This window comes from Boleophthalmus pectinirostris, unplaced genomic scaffold (assembly GCF_026225935.1).
Source record: "Boleophthalmus pectinirostris isolate CB_2022bp ecotype Guang Dong unplaced genomic scaffold, ASM2622593v1 HiC_scaffold_8, whole genome shotgun sequence".
NCBI classification, from domain to species: Eukaryota; Metazoa; Chordata; class Actinopteri; order Gobiiformes; family Gobiidae; genus Boleophthalmus; species Boleophthalmus pectinirostris.
In genome coordinates this window covers 15103872-15117472 of record NW_026571515.1, presented here as the reverse complement: position 1 = coordinate 15117472, position 13601 = coordinate 15103872, and the positions used below count along the sequence as shown (strand labels likewise).

Sequence of the window (13601 nt, the reverse complement as noted above, 5' to 3'; positions counted from 1 at the left end):
ACCACGTACCATATTTTTCGGACTATTAGTCATGCTTTTTTCCTGCGACTTATATATTAAAATGTTCAGACTGACATCCACGAGAGGCTCTAGTCTTGTGTGTCAGTGTCTAGTACGACTGTTACTCCTGTACTACTGTCACTTCACTCTACTGCGCATGTCTCCTGGAGAAAAAGCCGCTGTCTTGCCGCAAATAGTGAAATATGCAGCTGAAAACGGTAATCGAGGAGCAGAAAGAAAGTTTGGAGTGAGCGAGAAACTTATGAGGGACTGGTGGAAAGCGGGGATGGGGAACACAACTTCACAGCAACCGGGTGGATGCACCATGAAATTTTTACAGTACGTGAAACACCTTAAACCAGTACACCATGAGACGGCACAACAGAAAATCTTCTTAAACTTTAAATGATTCATGTTTCAGAGTACAGAGGTAAATTACTGTAAATGAGTGTCTTTTATTTGTATATTTTAGTTTTTTAAAGCAATTATTATTATATATATATTTTTTTATGGTAAAGTAAATAATAATAGTAGCATTGCTGCTAAATCCTTAAAAATATCCCTCTGTACAGTGAAGTGCTCTTGTTCAGTACAAAACTAAAGCCTCCTCCTGTGTATGTTCTTGTTATTATCTTATGGGCACTGACCTCTCTCGTCGGCGGCCATCTGAGCCTCCAGGTCCTCGGGGGACACGTAGAAGTCCGGCTCCTGGTCCATGGGGGGCCGCGGTTTACACTTCCCACAGCAGCAGTTACAGCAGCAGCACAGGCAGCAGCAGCAGTAACAGCCTGTGGCCAGACAACAGAACAGGAACAGGCCCTGCAAAACACACACAGCGAGGGACAAGTGTGACGCAAACTACTGCAGTGTGCACACATTTCATCAGGTATCAGCACTATGAAAGTTTTTTTTTTTTCTCTCTTTATGAATTTGTATTTTGTATGTTTGGATGTGATGTGTGGGTGGTTGTGTTGAGTGAAGCCTGACCTCCTTGGGGTTGTCAATAAATAACAGGGGTGTAAGAAAAAAAATCGATTCTAATATATCTTACTATATTATACTTCATTGTACAATTTTTGTATCAATTAAAAAATCTAAATCATTTTTCACAAAAATTCATTAGTTACATTCACTGTTCTCATGATTTTAAAAAGTTTATAAGTTTTATTTCATACAATTGTGTTCTCTTGAAGGTGTAATTGACTGTTCTATTGAAAGTAATTATTGATAAATCACAATATATCATCTTGTTTTAGTATCTGGATATATCATGATATATTAAATCGTGACATGCGATCATGGCATGTATCGTATCATCAGACTCAAGGCAATGCACACCCTTAATAAATAATAACTAACCTAAAAATATATATACTGTACTATGTGTTGCAGATTGCTAGGGAGGACTGTAGAATGTGCACTGGGACACTTCATCCAGACAATATAATCAGAGAGTAGAAAGGGACACCAGAACATATTTTGGAGCTTTAATGTCCTGTCTTCAATCTTGTTAGCTTCAATCTTGCCTTGACAAGACTTAATCCAATGAACTAAGACTTAAAAGTGCTAGAACTGTTATTTCTTCTTGTAGTCTGCACTGAAATGGAGCAAAAGATCATGGTCAATGTAGTTCCCTCTGTCTTTTTTTAGTTACTGATGCACCATAACTCTTCATTTAAAGAAAGAGACTTGTAGTTAGATATATTGTGATGGTCCACGAAATTATTGTGAAAACTTTGACGATACGATATCATGATTGTTACATCCCTAGTAATTAATATTATGTAATATATATTGTAGTAACGATCATTTAAATGCTGAGTTTTAAAAACACATGGTATTTTGGTTGGTTGAATAGTGACCTGCAGGTTGAATCTAGTTAATGCTGGTGTGTTAAATCTGTGCTTTAACAGTCTATCCCCAGGTTTGACTATCCCAAATTTAAGACTTTTTAATAACCTTTTTAAGCCCACTTAAATGAAAATTAAAACCAACATTGCACCCATTATGCAGGCAAAAAAACACCAGATTCAGTTCTAATAATAAACAATCTTGTTAGCTGTCTGTTAATCTGTCCTTTCATTTGAACTATCTTTATTATATTTATTTATTTATTTATTTATTTCGGTCACAGGTATATTTTGACATAAATTCATAAACAGTCATATTTAACATATACAGACCGAAAAGGTGCAGGCTGAAGCTTAAGCTTATTATGCCTACCCTTTCTTATCTGTTTATCTGAACTATCCTTTCATTTGAACTATCCTTTTGTCTGGTTATCTATAAACACATTTAAACCATAAAATAACTGTAACAGAGTAGTAATACATGCATCACGAATCTCGGACTTCCGGTCATCGCGCAATACATACTGGGAAGGATTTTCAGAAAAAGTGAGCATCAAACCGCCCTGTTTGTTTTCCCAGTGGGATGTGTCTATTGACAAAGTCGATCTTTTCAAGCCTTCTGAACCATATCACTTTTATTTCTGGTTCTGATATCGTCATATTTTAGTTTTGGGATTCAGACATCGTAATTGTGCGATTGTTGGATGTCCTAACAGCGGAAAATGGCTTGATATATAAATATTTGGTCGACTAATTTTTGAGGAGCTTATTACCACCTGAAGGACTGCTGAGGAACTGTCCCACCGAAAACTAAATTAATAAATAAACCAATGATTAATTGACTAGAGTGCTAATGAAGTACAGGCCTAGTCATTTACTTTTAATTTATTTTCCATTTTAAAACACAGCTGTTCTTCTGTATGATGTAATTTCTGAGCATCACATTTGCCAGGAAAGATAAAGATCGTTCTGATATTTGAGCAGTTTAAGCAGATTTCCTTTGTTTACATTAGAACTATCATGGCCTCCACTGGTGTATATGTAGAGTGTAATCATGAGAGTAAATAAAGCCGCAGTAGTGTCCTGTACCTTGGCCCACCAGCTGGACAGGACAAAGTAGGTGTTGACGTTCTCCTCTCCAAACTGCTCGGCCACGTACAGCCCCAGGGAGCCGTACTTGTCGTAGATGTTCTTCTTGGTGGCGTCTGAGAGGATGGAGTGAGCGTTGTTGATCTCTTTAAACTTGTCTGCTGCCTCGGGGTTGTCCGGGTTCTTGTCTGGGTGAAACTTCAACGCTAACTTTCTGTAAAATGGGAAAGAATCGTTAAAGTAAAAGTTGCTCACCGTAAGGATTAAAACAAAAAGGAGCTGTGGGTTCTGAGGTTTTAACACAAAATCATGGAGTTTCTGCAAAGTGCAAAACAATAAATTTAAATCTTTACCTCCACATTTGAGGTTTTATTAGAATTCAAAATCTGCGCAAAATACTTTTTCCTGTTCAAGTCGATTTTAAGTTTGTTTCTATGGATTTGTCATTGCTCTGCCTGAAATGTTCCAAAGTATGACATTTACATTTATTGTACCTTACATTTATTCAATTACAGGTGGTTTTATAGCTCAAAAACACCTATTTAAACAGACATTCTGACTGTGAGCGGGGTCGCATCTCCACGAACCTGACCTGTAACTTTTTTTTCCATTTGGTCTCTGTGAAGATAAAAAGGTTTAATGCCATACTGTGAAACATTCCAGACACAGCAATAACATCTTCACTGTGAAATTTGACAGACCCTCCATCAGGAAAGTTACACAATGCACCTTTTAGAAGATTTTTTCCATGTGGTACTTTTAATTTTCTTTTGCTCCGCTATCTGTACTTAAGTAACAAAATTGAGTACTTTTTCAACCACTTGCCTGGAGTGATTCAAAGCTATATGTCTCCCTCTAGTGGTCATGATTGCAAACACCATCCACTCTCAGTTAAAAACTCAAAATTTTTTCCTCGCTGTAGGTTTGCAAAACTTCCAGTTAAGGGTTTTCTGTGGAAAAATGTCTGTAGAAATGTCTGGTGTATTCTCCACCAGCTTCATAAATCTGCCCCATCAGCAAATCTTGAAATCCATGAAGAATTTATCCACAACTATCAAGGTAAGAAGGACGAAAAAAAATAACAACAACTATTGTTAGTGAACTACTGAGCAAAACTAACGTTAAGGTATCCTAGAGATGTCTCACATTCAAACTGCACAAATTTATCTATCTATATCAGGGGTCTCCAACCTTTTTTCTCCGGTGAGCTACTTTTACAAAAAAAAATGCCAGAGAGCTACGAGTTTTTGCAATCACAAGAAATTGAGCACATATAAGAGCCATGGTGAAACTTAGATGAGGTAGAGTTAGATGCCTATAAAACATAAACCATTGTCCATTTATTAGTGCACAAAGTTAGGCATCAAAATAACACATGTACAATGGTAAAAGGTATTTAATTAATCCAATTTTAATCATTCAGCACAATACGTGTAATTCCGAAATCCTTTGGCGAGCTACTTGGAAGGGGGTGGAGAGCTGCTGGTAGCTCCCGAGCTACAGGTTGGAGACTCCTGATCTATGTTAATATCAACATCATGAAATTGATATTTGATTTTAATTGTAAAATCAGTCTGAGTGAACAAGTTGTTTTATTCATGACTATAGTGTTAGTTTTGTTCAGTAGTTCACTAATGTGTCGTCGTTCTCCTTTAAGCTTTTGTTTTTTTACCTTGATAGTTGTGGATAAATTGTTCATGGGTGAATCAGGGTTCCCACTCTTTTTCATTGACACAATTTCAAAACTTTTCCATGACTTTTTCATGATCTAAAGTGAATTTTCCATGACTTTACGGCACCTACATGTGTAGAATTGAGGGTTTTAATTTTAGGGCTAAATATGAAATGTTAACTCTTTCCACTCACCTTATGGTTTGGGATTATAGTTTTTTAACATTCAAAATCCTGTCAGTGCAGACATTCAGAAATAATCAGAATAGCCTCATGAGAAATTAGCAGAACGTTCTAGTTGCATGAAAGAGATACTAAATTTCCACGATTTTTCCAGGATTTCCATGACTGTGGGAACCCTGAAGAATGTTTAAAGGGCCCATCTCATGCAAAACCAACTTTTCAGAGCTTTCTACCTTCTAAAAGTGATGTGTGGGCCTCGCTGAAGTGGTTTTTAGATTGATTCGGCATTTTTTAAACAAATTGCAGGGTATTTCTGCCACCCTCCCACGTGACAACAAACTAAAGCTGCTACAACGATGATGCGGCAGCTACTATTGTGCTTGTTTATGTGCAGAAGATACAATGTGAAAAGAGTTATTTTGCATGAGATGGGCCCTTTACACCTTCGTGGACCTTGTTGGTTGAAGATTTGGTGATGGGGCAGATTTATGAAGCTGCTGGAGAATATGACACATTTACAGAAACATTTTACGACAGAAACCCATTAACCTACAGAGGGACACTTCCGGTCGCTGTGAAAAAGCTCCATTAGCAGCAGCAGTAGTTGAGTTACCGGTAGCACTTCTTGATGTCTTCGGGGGTGGCGTTCTTGTCCACTCCAAGCACAGCGTACAGTGATTCTCCTGACGTGGAGAGCGCCCTCTGTCTGTGGGGCTCCATGGCTGCGTCACACTACTCCTGGCTCTCTCTCGCTCACCTGGACACACAAAAACACAAATACTCAACTAAATATGCAGATCGTATTTTTTGTTATATTAACAAGATAAACAATAACAAAATTGTCTTAGGTGAGCTTCGGGTACTGCACATTAAGAGGACAATGAATGGACAGTAAAATTAAAAGGTGTGGTCATAAAACGTGAAAGACAAAACTAGTTCATTTTATTTATTTTATTATTATTCACGTTCCTAATTATTCACAGCGATGAGTTTACAAGCTCACAGGGGCTTTTCTCAGGGGCCAGAGCAGAGTTTTGAATCAAAAACTACCATGCTAACAGTGTATTTCCTGATTATATGTCAATTAAACACTTAATAATTAAATCCAGAAATTACACAGTAGGCCTGTAACGATAATCAATAAATGTATTAATTGTACAATAACTTTTAACGATCTCGATAACTTTTCCGGCTGCGATAAATTCTATTTGCTTGTTTGTTTTCCTGTCTGTGCAATGAACATGAACCCGCAACACAAGCGCCGCTGTCAGAGTGATAAAACAGTTCATCGCAGAGTGCCAAAACACGTCACGATGCCAAATCAACTCTGGTGAACAGGACACGTCTCAACAGTCACGTGCGTCAAATGCAGCAAGTGCAAAAAATGACGAGAAGAAATGTCTCAAACCCCAACAATCGATAAACCCAAACCCGAGTGACAGAACTAGCCCCCGGGAGAGCCTGAAATCCACTGAAATCCCACAAAACACCGACACGATACCAGACAGGACAGTGACTCCCTCATAGTGAAATAACATCCTGTGTCGCGGGTTAATACGAACATTTAAATGACCAAAATGCTGAGGCTCACAGCAGCAGCAGCCACAGAGAGAGAGTGGCCACTATATCGCCAATGTAATTCAACAACTAAAATCACTTTTAAGGACAATTTTGTTACAGAGACTTAATAATCCAGATCGTTTCGGATACAGTGATACAGCGATTCGTTTCAGTGTAAACGTAACCTAAGACTTAAAAGTAGAGCCCGACCGATATGGATTTTGTTGTGGCCGATATGAAACCGATATAATGGGGGTTGGCGCTGCCGATATAATCGCCGATATATTTAGTGATGTAAAAATTCACTGTAAATGTTGAATTGTTTAAAAAACTTAGGTTTGGCTCTGGTGGATTTTAAATTGGGTTTATTTAGGCAACATTTATTGTTATTCTGCCTCTTTACATCATATTTACAGACAGTAGGTTGGCTTAATGGCATTTTTGCATCACATTCTAGACACTAGTGATGGTATTCCAGTTCTTTTTAGAGAACCGGCTCTTTTGGCTCGGCTCACTAAAAGCTGCTGGTTCTTTTGGCTCCCAAGTGGCTCTTCAGATTGTTTTGTTGCAAGCAGGTCTAAAGCACGTCTAACGCAGGACTGAATCAGGACTGAACCAGGTCTAAACCAGGACTGAAAAAGGACTAAACCAGGACTAAAACAGATCTAGACCACGTGTAAAACAGGACTAAACCAGAACTGAACCAGGACTGAGTGTCGGGACTCGGTCTCTATCTCGTGCTCAAGATTAGTCCTGGTTTATTTATTTTATGCTAAATACAGCCAAATATGCTCGTTTTTTTTTCTCTCCTATGCACACGCAAATTTCTCAAAGTTTCGTTTTCAGCTGCTGCCGCTGTCAAACTCCCACGAGTCTGCACGCGGCGTGAAGAGAAAAAAAGTGAGAGAAAGAGAAAACACGGCTCCCAATAAGGATCAGGCTCCCGTCGTTCGCTTCAAAGAGCCGGTTCTAAGAGTCATTTCGTTCGTGACCGACCCATAACTAATAATGTATAATAAAGAAACTAGCGCTATTAGCCTTTAGCTGTAAATACGTGCGCGCTGCGGTAATTAATTATATGCGCAAATGTCATAATTCACACGTCTGTTCACAGCTCATTTACATATCAGTGCAGGTCCAGCAGCAAATATACGGCCAATATAGTCACTTTACAATAGACCAACAGAAAACAGCCTGTTTATGTGCGGGAGCTACAGCAGCTAACCCATAACAAATGATCAAAACTAGCTTCAGAGTCGACATATTTCCAACACTCACCGCTCATACAGGCTCCTCCTCACATCACAAATCTGCACTAATAAATGTCCTTTTAATCCAGATTCAAACCGATTTTCCGTAAAAAGAATATAATCTCAGTGTTTGGATCTGTGTCTGCAGGTCTAAACAAACACATGTGAGTGACGCGACTCTGTGGTGTGTTCAGGGACAGTACAGACACACACAGACAAATGACTCCGCAGATAAATACTGATGTGGAGCCACATATTAGAACATTTATCTGTCTGTAAATTGGATTAAATGAAGAGAATGTAAAGAATCTAAGATTTTTTACGACGTATCACACGCCCACGTGAAATATTGGCCCCTATCAGCAAGCATATCGGCCGATAGCCGAAATGCCTCCAGGTGCCCATATCAGCCGATAATATCGGCCAACCAATATATCGGTCGGGCTCTACTTAAGTGTTAGAACTGTTATTTCTTCTTGTAGTCTGCACTGAAATGGAGCAAAGGATCATGGTCTATGTAGTTCCCTCTGTCTTTTTTTTTAGCTATTGTTGCACTATAACTTTTAATTTAAGCAAATGAACTTGTAATTCAATATATTGTGATGGTCCACGATACTATTGTGAGAATTTTGATGATAGAATATCACGATATTTTGGTTATTGTTACATCTCTACTAAATATGAAATATTAACTCTTTCCACTTACTTTATGGTTTGAGATTATAGTTTTTTAACATTCAAAATCCTGTCAGTGCCTTTATTGTCGTCTCTTTTGGCAATACCGGCTTGTAAAAGACTGATCCTGTCAGATCTCAGAAGCTAAGCAGGCTGGGCCGGGGTAGTACTTGGATGGGAGACCGCTAGGAATTCCAGGTGCCACAGTGGGGCGCCAGTGGCAAAAAAAAAAAAAAAAACTGTCGTTGTGTCCTTAGGCAAGACACCTCACCCACATTGCCTAGTATGAAAGTTGTGTGAGCGTGAGTGATGGTGGTGGTCGGAGGGGCCGATGATGCAGTTTGGCAGCCTCGCTTCCGTCAGTCTGCCCCAGGGCAGCTGTGGCTACAGTAGTAGCTTACCACCACTGAGTGTGGAGTGACTGAATAATGAACTGTAAACCGCTTTGGGTATCTTGAAAAGGCGCTATATAAATGCTATCAATCAATCAATCAATCTTTTGAAAAAAAAGGCACAGACATTCAGAAATAATCATAACAGCCTCATGAGAACTTAACAAAACTCTGTAGTTACGTGAAAGAGATACTAAAATTCTATGACTTTTTCAACTTTTTTTATATACTATAATAGTGACAGGTGTTCCAGTCATAAACCCAGAGGTCACATGGCCGATCAGCGAGGTCATCGGAGTTCATCAAACAAAACTAAAATGTCTGAGTGCAGATCACACATCCTGATCACATGACGATGACTAAACCAAAACCTTATCAGACTAAACCCACACTGTCATGCACACGCAGCTGAGTACACGCTTAATCTAATTTTTGTCTAGTCCCTCCAGGGAACCAGTCAGATCACTTTAGCACCAGTCCACAGCAGGCCCAAGAACAGAACAGCTGCAAATGGGAAGACTAAAACTTTGTACCAATAATACAAAAAAAATTGCTAATACACAGCATCACTTGACCCTTCCAGACCTAACAGCAATTTTAGTCCTCACCTGGATTTTATTTTTCTTAATTTTGCATTTAAAACTCCCCCTTTTATCTCCAGTGAAGTGTTATACATCATTTTTTTTCAGTACAACCTGTTATTTCACAATCTGCTACTGTAGTTGTGTCATATGGCTGAAATAAAAGGAAAAGAAATAACAAAAACTAAAATTAAATTCACACTCTTTCTTACAAAACAAACAGTAGGTCCAGGGCACAGACTCACATCACTGCATTTCCATGAAGCTGATTACATTTGGATTTGTACATTTTGAGTGAAATAAACCTGAAAATAAAAACAGCAATGGATGCACAATTACACTAGTCAGTCTGGCGCCACCTAGTGCCTCCGCTCAATTTCATTTCTCTCCAGCAACTAGATCAGGAATCAGAATATACTAGACGGTTTACAAGAACCCTAGAAATGCAAGTTCGGGCACCAGTCAATCAGCGTAGAGCCAGACATTCTGTGTTGGCAACGATTCCAAAGATCGAGGATTTAAAGCCGGAATAAAGAGAATGTTTGGTGAATTTTATCAAGGGGAAAGACGTTATTGTCCTTCTTCCTACAGGATTTGGTGCATTACATACGTCACGACCAAACAGCAATGACTGGTTAAATTTAAAAAAGTCCCAGCTTACTGTCGAGTGAATGAATCCTAATGCTATGAGGTCAGAAATGAAGTGAAACAAAGTGAAACTGGCTGATGAATCAGGCTACAATTACAGACCAAGATGCGTAATCTGCCATTTTTTGAGAAATATCTGCACTTAGAGCGACTTTTTTAATTGTTACGAACACAGACGCTCAGAGCATCGACCATTTTGACTCACTACACTCTTTGGCAAAGTTTGGTCTGATCAAAAAGGATGGAGCGCATGAGTTTGACTGAAAACAGAGTTCCTATTGGACACTCATTTTCCCAAAGTCACCGCGCAGCGAGTGACGTAGGATAATGCCAGAAACCCAAAACATGCTACAGGTCTCCAAGAAGAACAGCTGATAGCCAAGGTCAGTTAAATACAATCAATCAATGAACCAAGGACAACATGTGGAAATTATCACTGGTGCTACAACCTGGTACAAAGCATCTCTTCTGTTAAGGTTAATGTAAAAATTGTGCGCTGTCCCTGTCTTATTAAAAGAATAAATGAATGAATGAATAAAAAAAATAATTAAATTAAATTAAAAATAATAAAATTAAATTAAACTTAATTTAAAAATAAAAATAAATAAATAAAAATGTAAAAACATAAAAATAAATTACATTAAATTAAATTTAATTAAATTGCTCGGAAAGGCGAAACTCAGCTTTTCAAGGGAAAAAAAAGTAAGTTTCTATCTTTTATTCTTGGAAAGTTATGTGTGGTTATGTAAAAAATATCCAATCTGGAAGAGTTAAAAGCCTTGTACCTATTTTTTTTTTTTTTGTCTTATCCAGTACAGATGTAATGTATAAGTAGGTCAAAAGGTCAAAATAAGTCTGCTGTGTGCTGGCTGCATCTAATTTGAAAGCACTTTTGTCCAACAATCAGTGTGTGTTGCATTCTAGTCGTCACTGTTCTGGTCTCTGAAAGTTGAGAAAAGCGATTATAAATTCATCCTGGTGAATAATTAAGATGCTCAGAACACATAAGGTAAGTGAGGAATAACTTTGGACCACTGTTGGTTCTGCTTTTCACATTTTCAAGACAGTAAAATTTGTTTAAATACAGTTTAAATAAAGAAGTGACATCTCGTTCAAGTTGGAGCATGATTTTCAGACATGTTAGGAATGCTTTGCTTAGAAGTCTCTACAGCACAAATAAACTGGAGCACTGATAGTTTTTAACAACAACATGTGTCTAACATTTTCCTGGCTCATTACGTTTCTTATCTCGTGCAGCTGAATGCCTCTCCTAGTGGGACTGAGGTACATCCAGACCTGCTCCCAATCAAAGTTTCACGCTTTCTCGCTTTTTGTAAATTCAGTCGAAATTAGCGTTGATTTTGATACTAAGGAACAGACTCAATATTCAATACCCATTCTGATTAAAACTTTCATGGTGACAAGCAGGTGACGGACCCTCCACGAGAAAAGTTGTGCAGTGCACCTTTAAAGCATGTGTCCTTCAGAGTTCACACTGAAGGGCAGGTGACGTTTTTTTGTTTTGTCTGGCAAAAAGAGATTATATTTTGGAGAGTTAGTAACACGAGCCAGTGGTTTTGGGATTCAATTATGTCTTTATCTTCTTTAGGGTTAGTGCTTTTTAGGACTGTTTTTTTTTTTTTTCTAGTTCTGATTTGGACCAGTTTAATCCTTAATTTAATAGACTTGGTTGGGTGACAAGCACTTTAGAAAGTTTAGGGAACATTTTAAAAAGCACAAGGGTTGTCTAAACTAATCAGTACTAAAGTTAGTATTTTTATTTTTTGGCCTTCCTTTAGCTGGTTTTAGCTTGATTTTATTCCATGTTTATTTTTACTCTATTGCTTTTTAAATTTATTATAATTAAATGTATTGTTTGCATCATTGTCTGTTTTTGTATTCTTTCTGTATACTATTTTTATGCTTTTTTACTGTTCTTTACTGCTTTTACAGCACTTTTAAAAACAAGGATTACAAAGTGCTATATAAATAAAGATTAATAATAGGGATGTAAAGATATTCAAATCTCTCGATACGGTATTTTGACGATACACATCCCACAGTGCGATATTTATGGCGATATTTTAGAGACTAAATAAACTGTGAAAATTTAACTTTTTCCTTTTGAAATGTCTTGGCGATACTTTTCTTCTGTCATAAACCAAAGAATTAAGATTTAAAGGTGTTAGGGTTAGGTAGTAGTAACTATTAGTAGTAGTAACTAGTAGTAGTAGTAACTAGTAGTAGTAGTAGGAGGAGGAGTAGTAGGAGTAGTAGTAACTAGTAGTAGTTCTTTTCATGTAGTCTGCACTGTAATGGAGCAAAGGATCATGGTATATGTAGTTTACTCAGTTTTTTTTATTAGTTATTGCAGCACCAAAACAATTAATTTAAGCAAAGAGACTTGAGATTCGATATTGTGACGATATGATATCACAATATTTCAGTTATTGTTATGTCCCTAATTAATTTTTATTTATTTTTTTAAGTAAAAAAAGCAAAATTTATGTAATTTTGCTGAAATTAAGTTCTATAAAACGAATTATTGTGGTTATTCTTTTGGGAGTGTAGTACATAAGAGGAGTCTGTGTGTGACAGATGGTCCACAGCTGAGACAATCCACACACTTCCACACACCAACACTCACACGGATTAACCAATCACAGCGCCCGTCCCAGCACCACATGACCTGGATTAACCATTCACAGAGCTCCATGTTTACTCCAGCGGATTAATGACTCTGTGACACAAAAGCACTTTGGACTGCGAGGCCGCGTCGCATTTCTCTTTCCTCACACATGATCGATTACTTCTGCCTTGGCGTCGTCTTCATTGTGAACTTTACACTCTGAATTTTGACTGTTGAATTCGAGGATTTGAAAATATTTGTGTTGAATATTTAAAAGGTGAAGTGTGCTTAAAATCTTCAGCAACTAAAATCCAGAATAAAAATATTTCAAACTAAATAAACTAGAAAAAATATATAAACACAAGCACAGCAACCCAAACACCAGAACATACATCTCCAGAACACATGGACAGCAGTATCTGGCACTCACACAAATATTTCTTTTGAGAGAAGCTCAGAAGTCGGAATCATGAAAAGCTTGCGGTGCACACTTGGAAGAGCTTACTAAACAAAAACTATCGGAAAATATGACATCTTCTCTGCATCTTCACGCTATTTTGGTGAAGAATCACAACAACATTCTTGATAAACGATGGGAATTGTTTGTTCCTCGTAGGGATGTTACGAGAGACAGTTTTGACGGTTCAATAGATCTTTCCAGTGTTTGTGAACAGAACTCGGCATCTATATATATATGCTAGTACTGTTCCATACATTAGGCCAAATGTATTTTCAACGAGAGAGTTAGAGTTCCCCTCCAAACATCTAAAACGACGAAAAGGAAAGGCTGACAACTAACTACAGATAGACCTATATGGGGTTTTTTCTCATGGCCGATACTGATATTTTTGGGTCAACATGTAAAGCTGATTATGTAATTTAAATTGACTAAAAACTCACCCATGGCCCCCTCCTTTTTTCTTTTTTTAACCACAAACGCATAAGAGAGCCGCAGTTAAGTTTTCAGCTGTTATCTATTTGCACTGAAGTGTTCAAATAAAACTCCATGGGTATTTTCAGGCTGCAGGTCGGTCAAAAAAATATATATCAGCCTGTGCTGGAGATTTATAGAC

At 37.7% G+C, this 13601-nt stretch overlaps 1 protein-coding gene and 1 pseudogene across 2 annotated transcripts in view; one reads left to right on the top strand and one right to left on the bottom strand.

The window, feature by feature from the left end:
* Positions 1–13601, bottom strand: part of LOC110174721 (dnaJ homolog subfamily C member 5-like) — a 43964-nt gene that overhangs the window by 6293 nt on the left and 24070 nt on the right. For both annotated transcript variants that reach the window (XM_020940823.2, XM_055165802.1), the window contains exons 2-4: positions 5407–5550; positions 2940–3153; positions 648–819 (exon numbers count right to left, since the gene is read on the bottom strand). In XM_020940823.2, the coding sequence (XP_020796482.1) occupies positions 648–819; positions 2940–3153; positions 5407–5513 (493 nt within the window). In that variant the 5' untranslated portion in view covers positions 5514–5550. The remainder of the gene's footprint in view (positions 1–647; positions 820–2939; positions 3154–5406; positions 5551–13601) is intronic.
* LOC129412487 (5S ribosomal RNA) lies at positions 8372–8488 on the top strand (annotated as a pseudogene).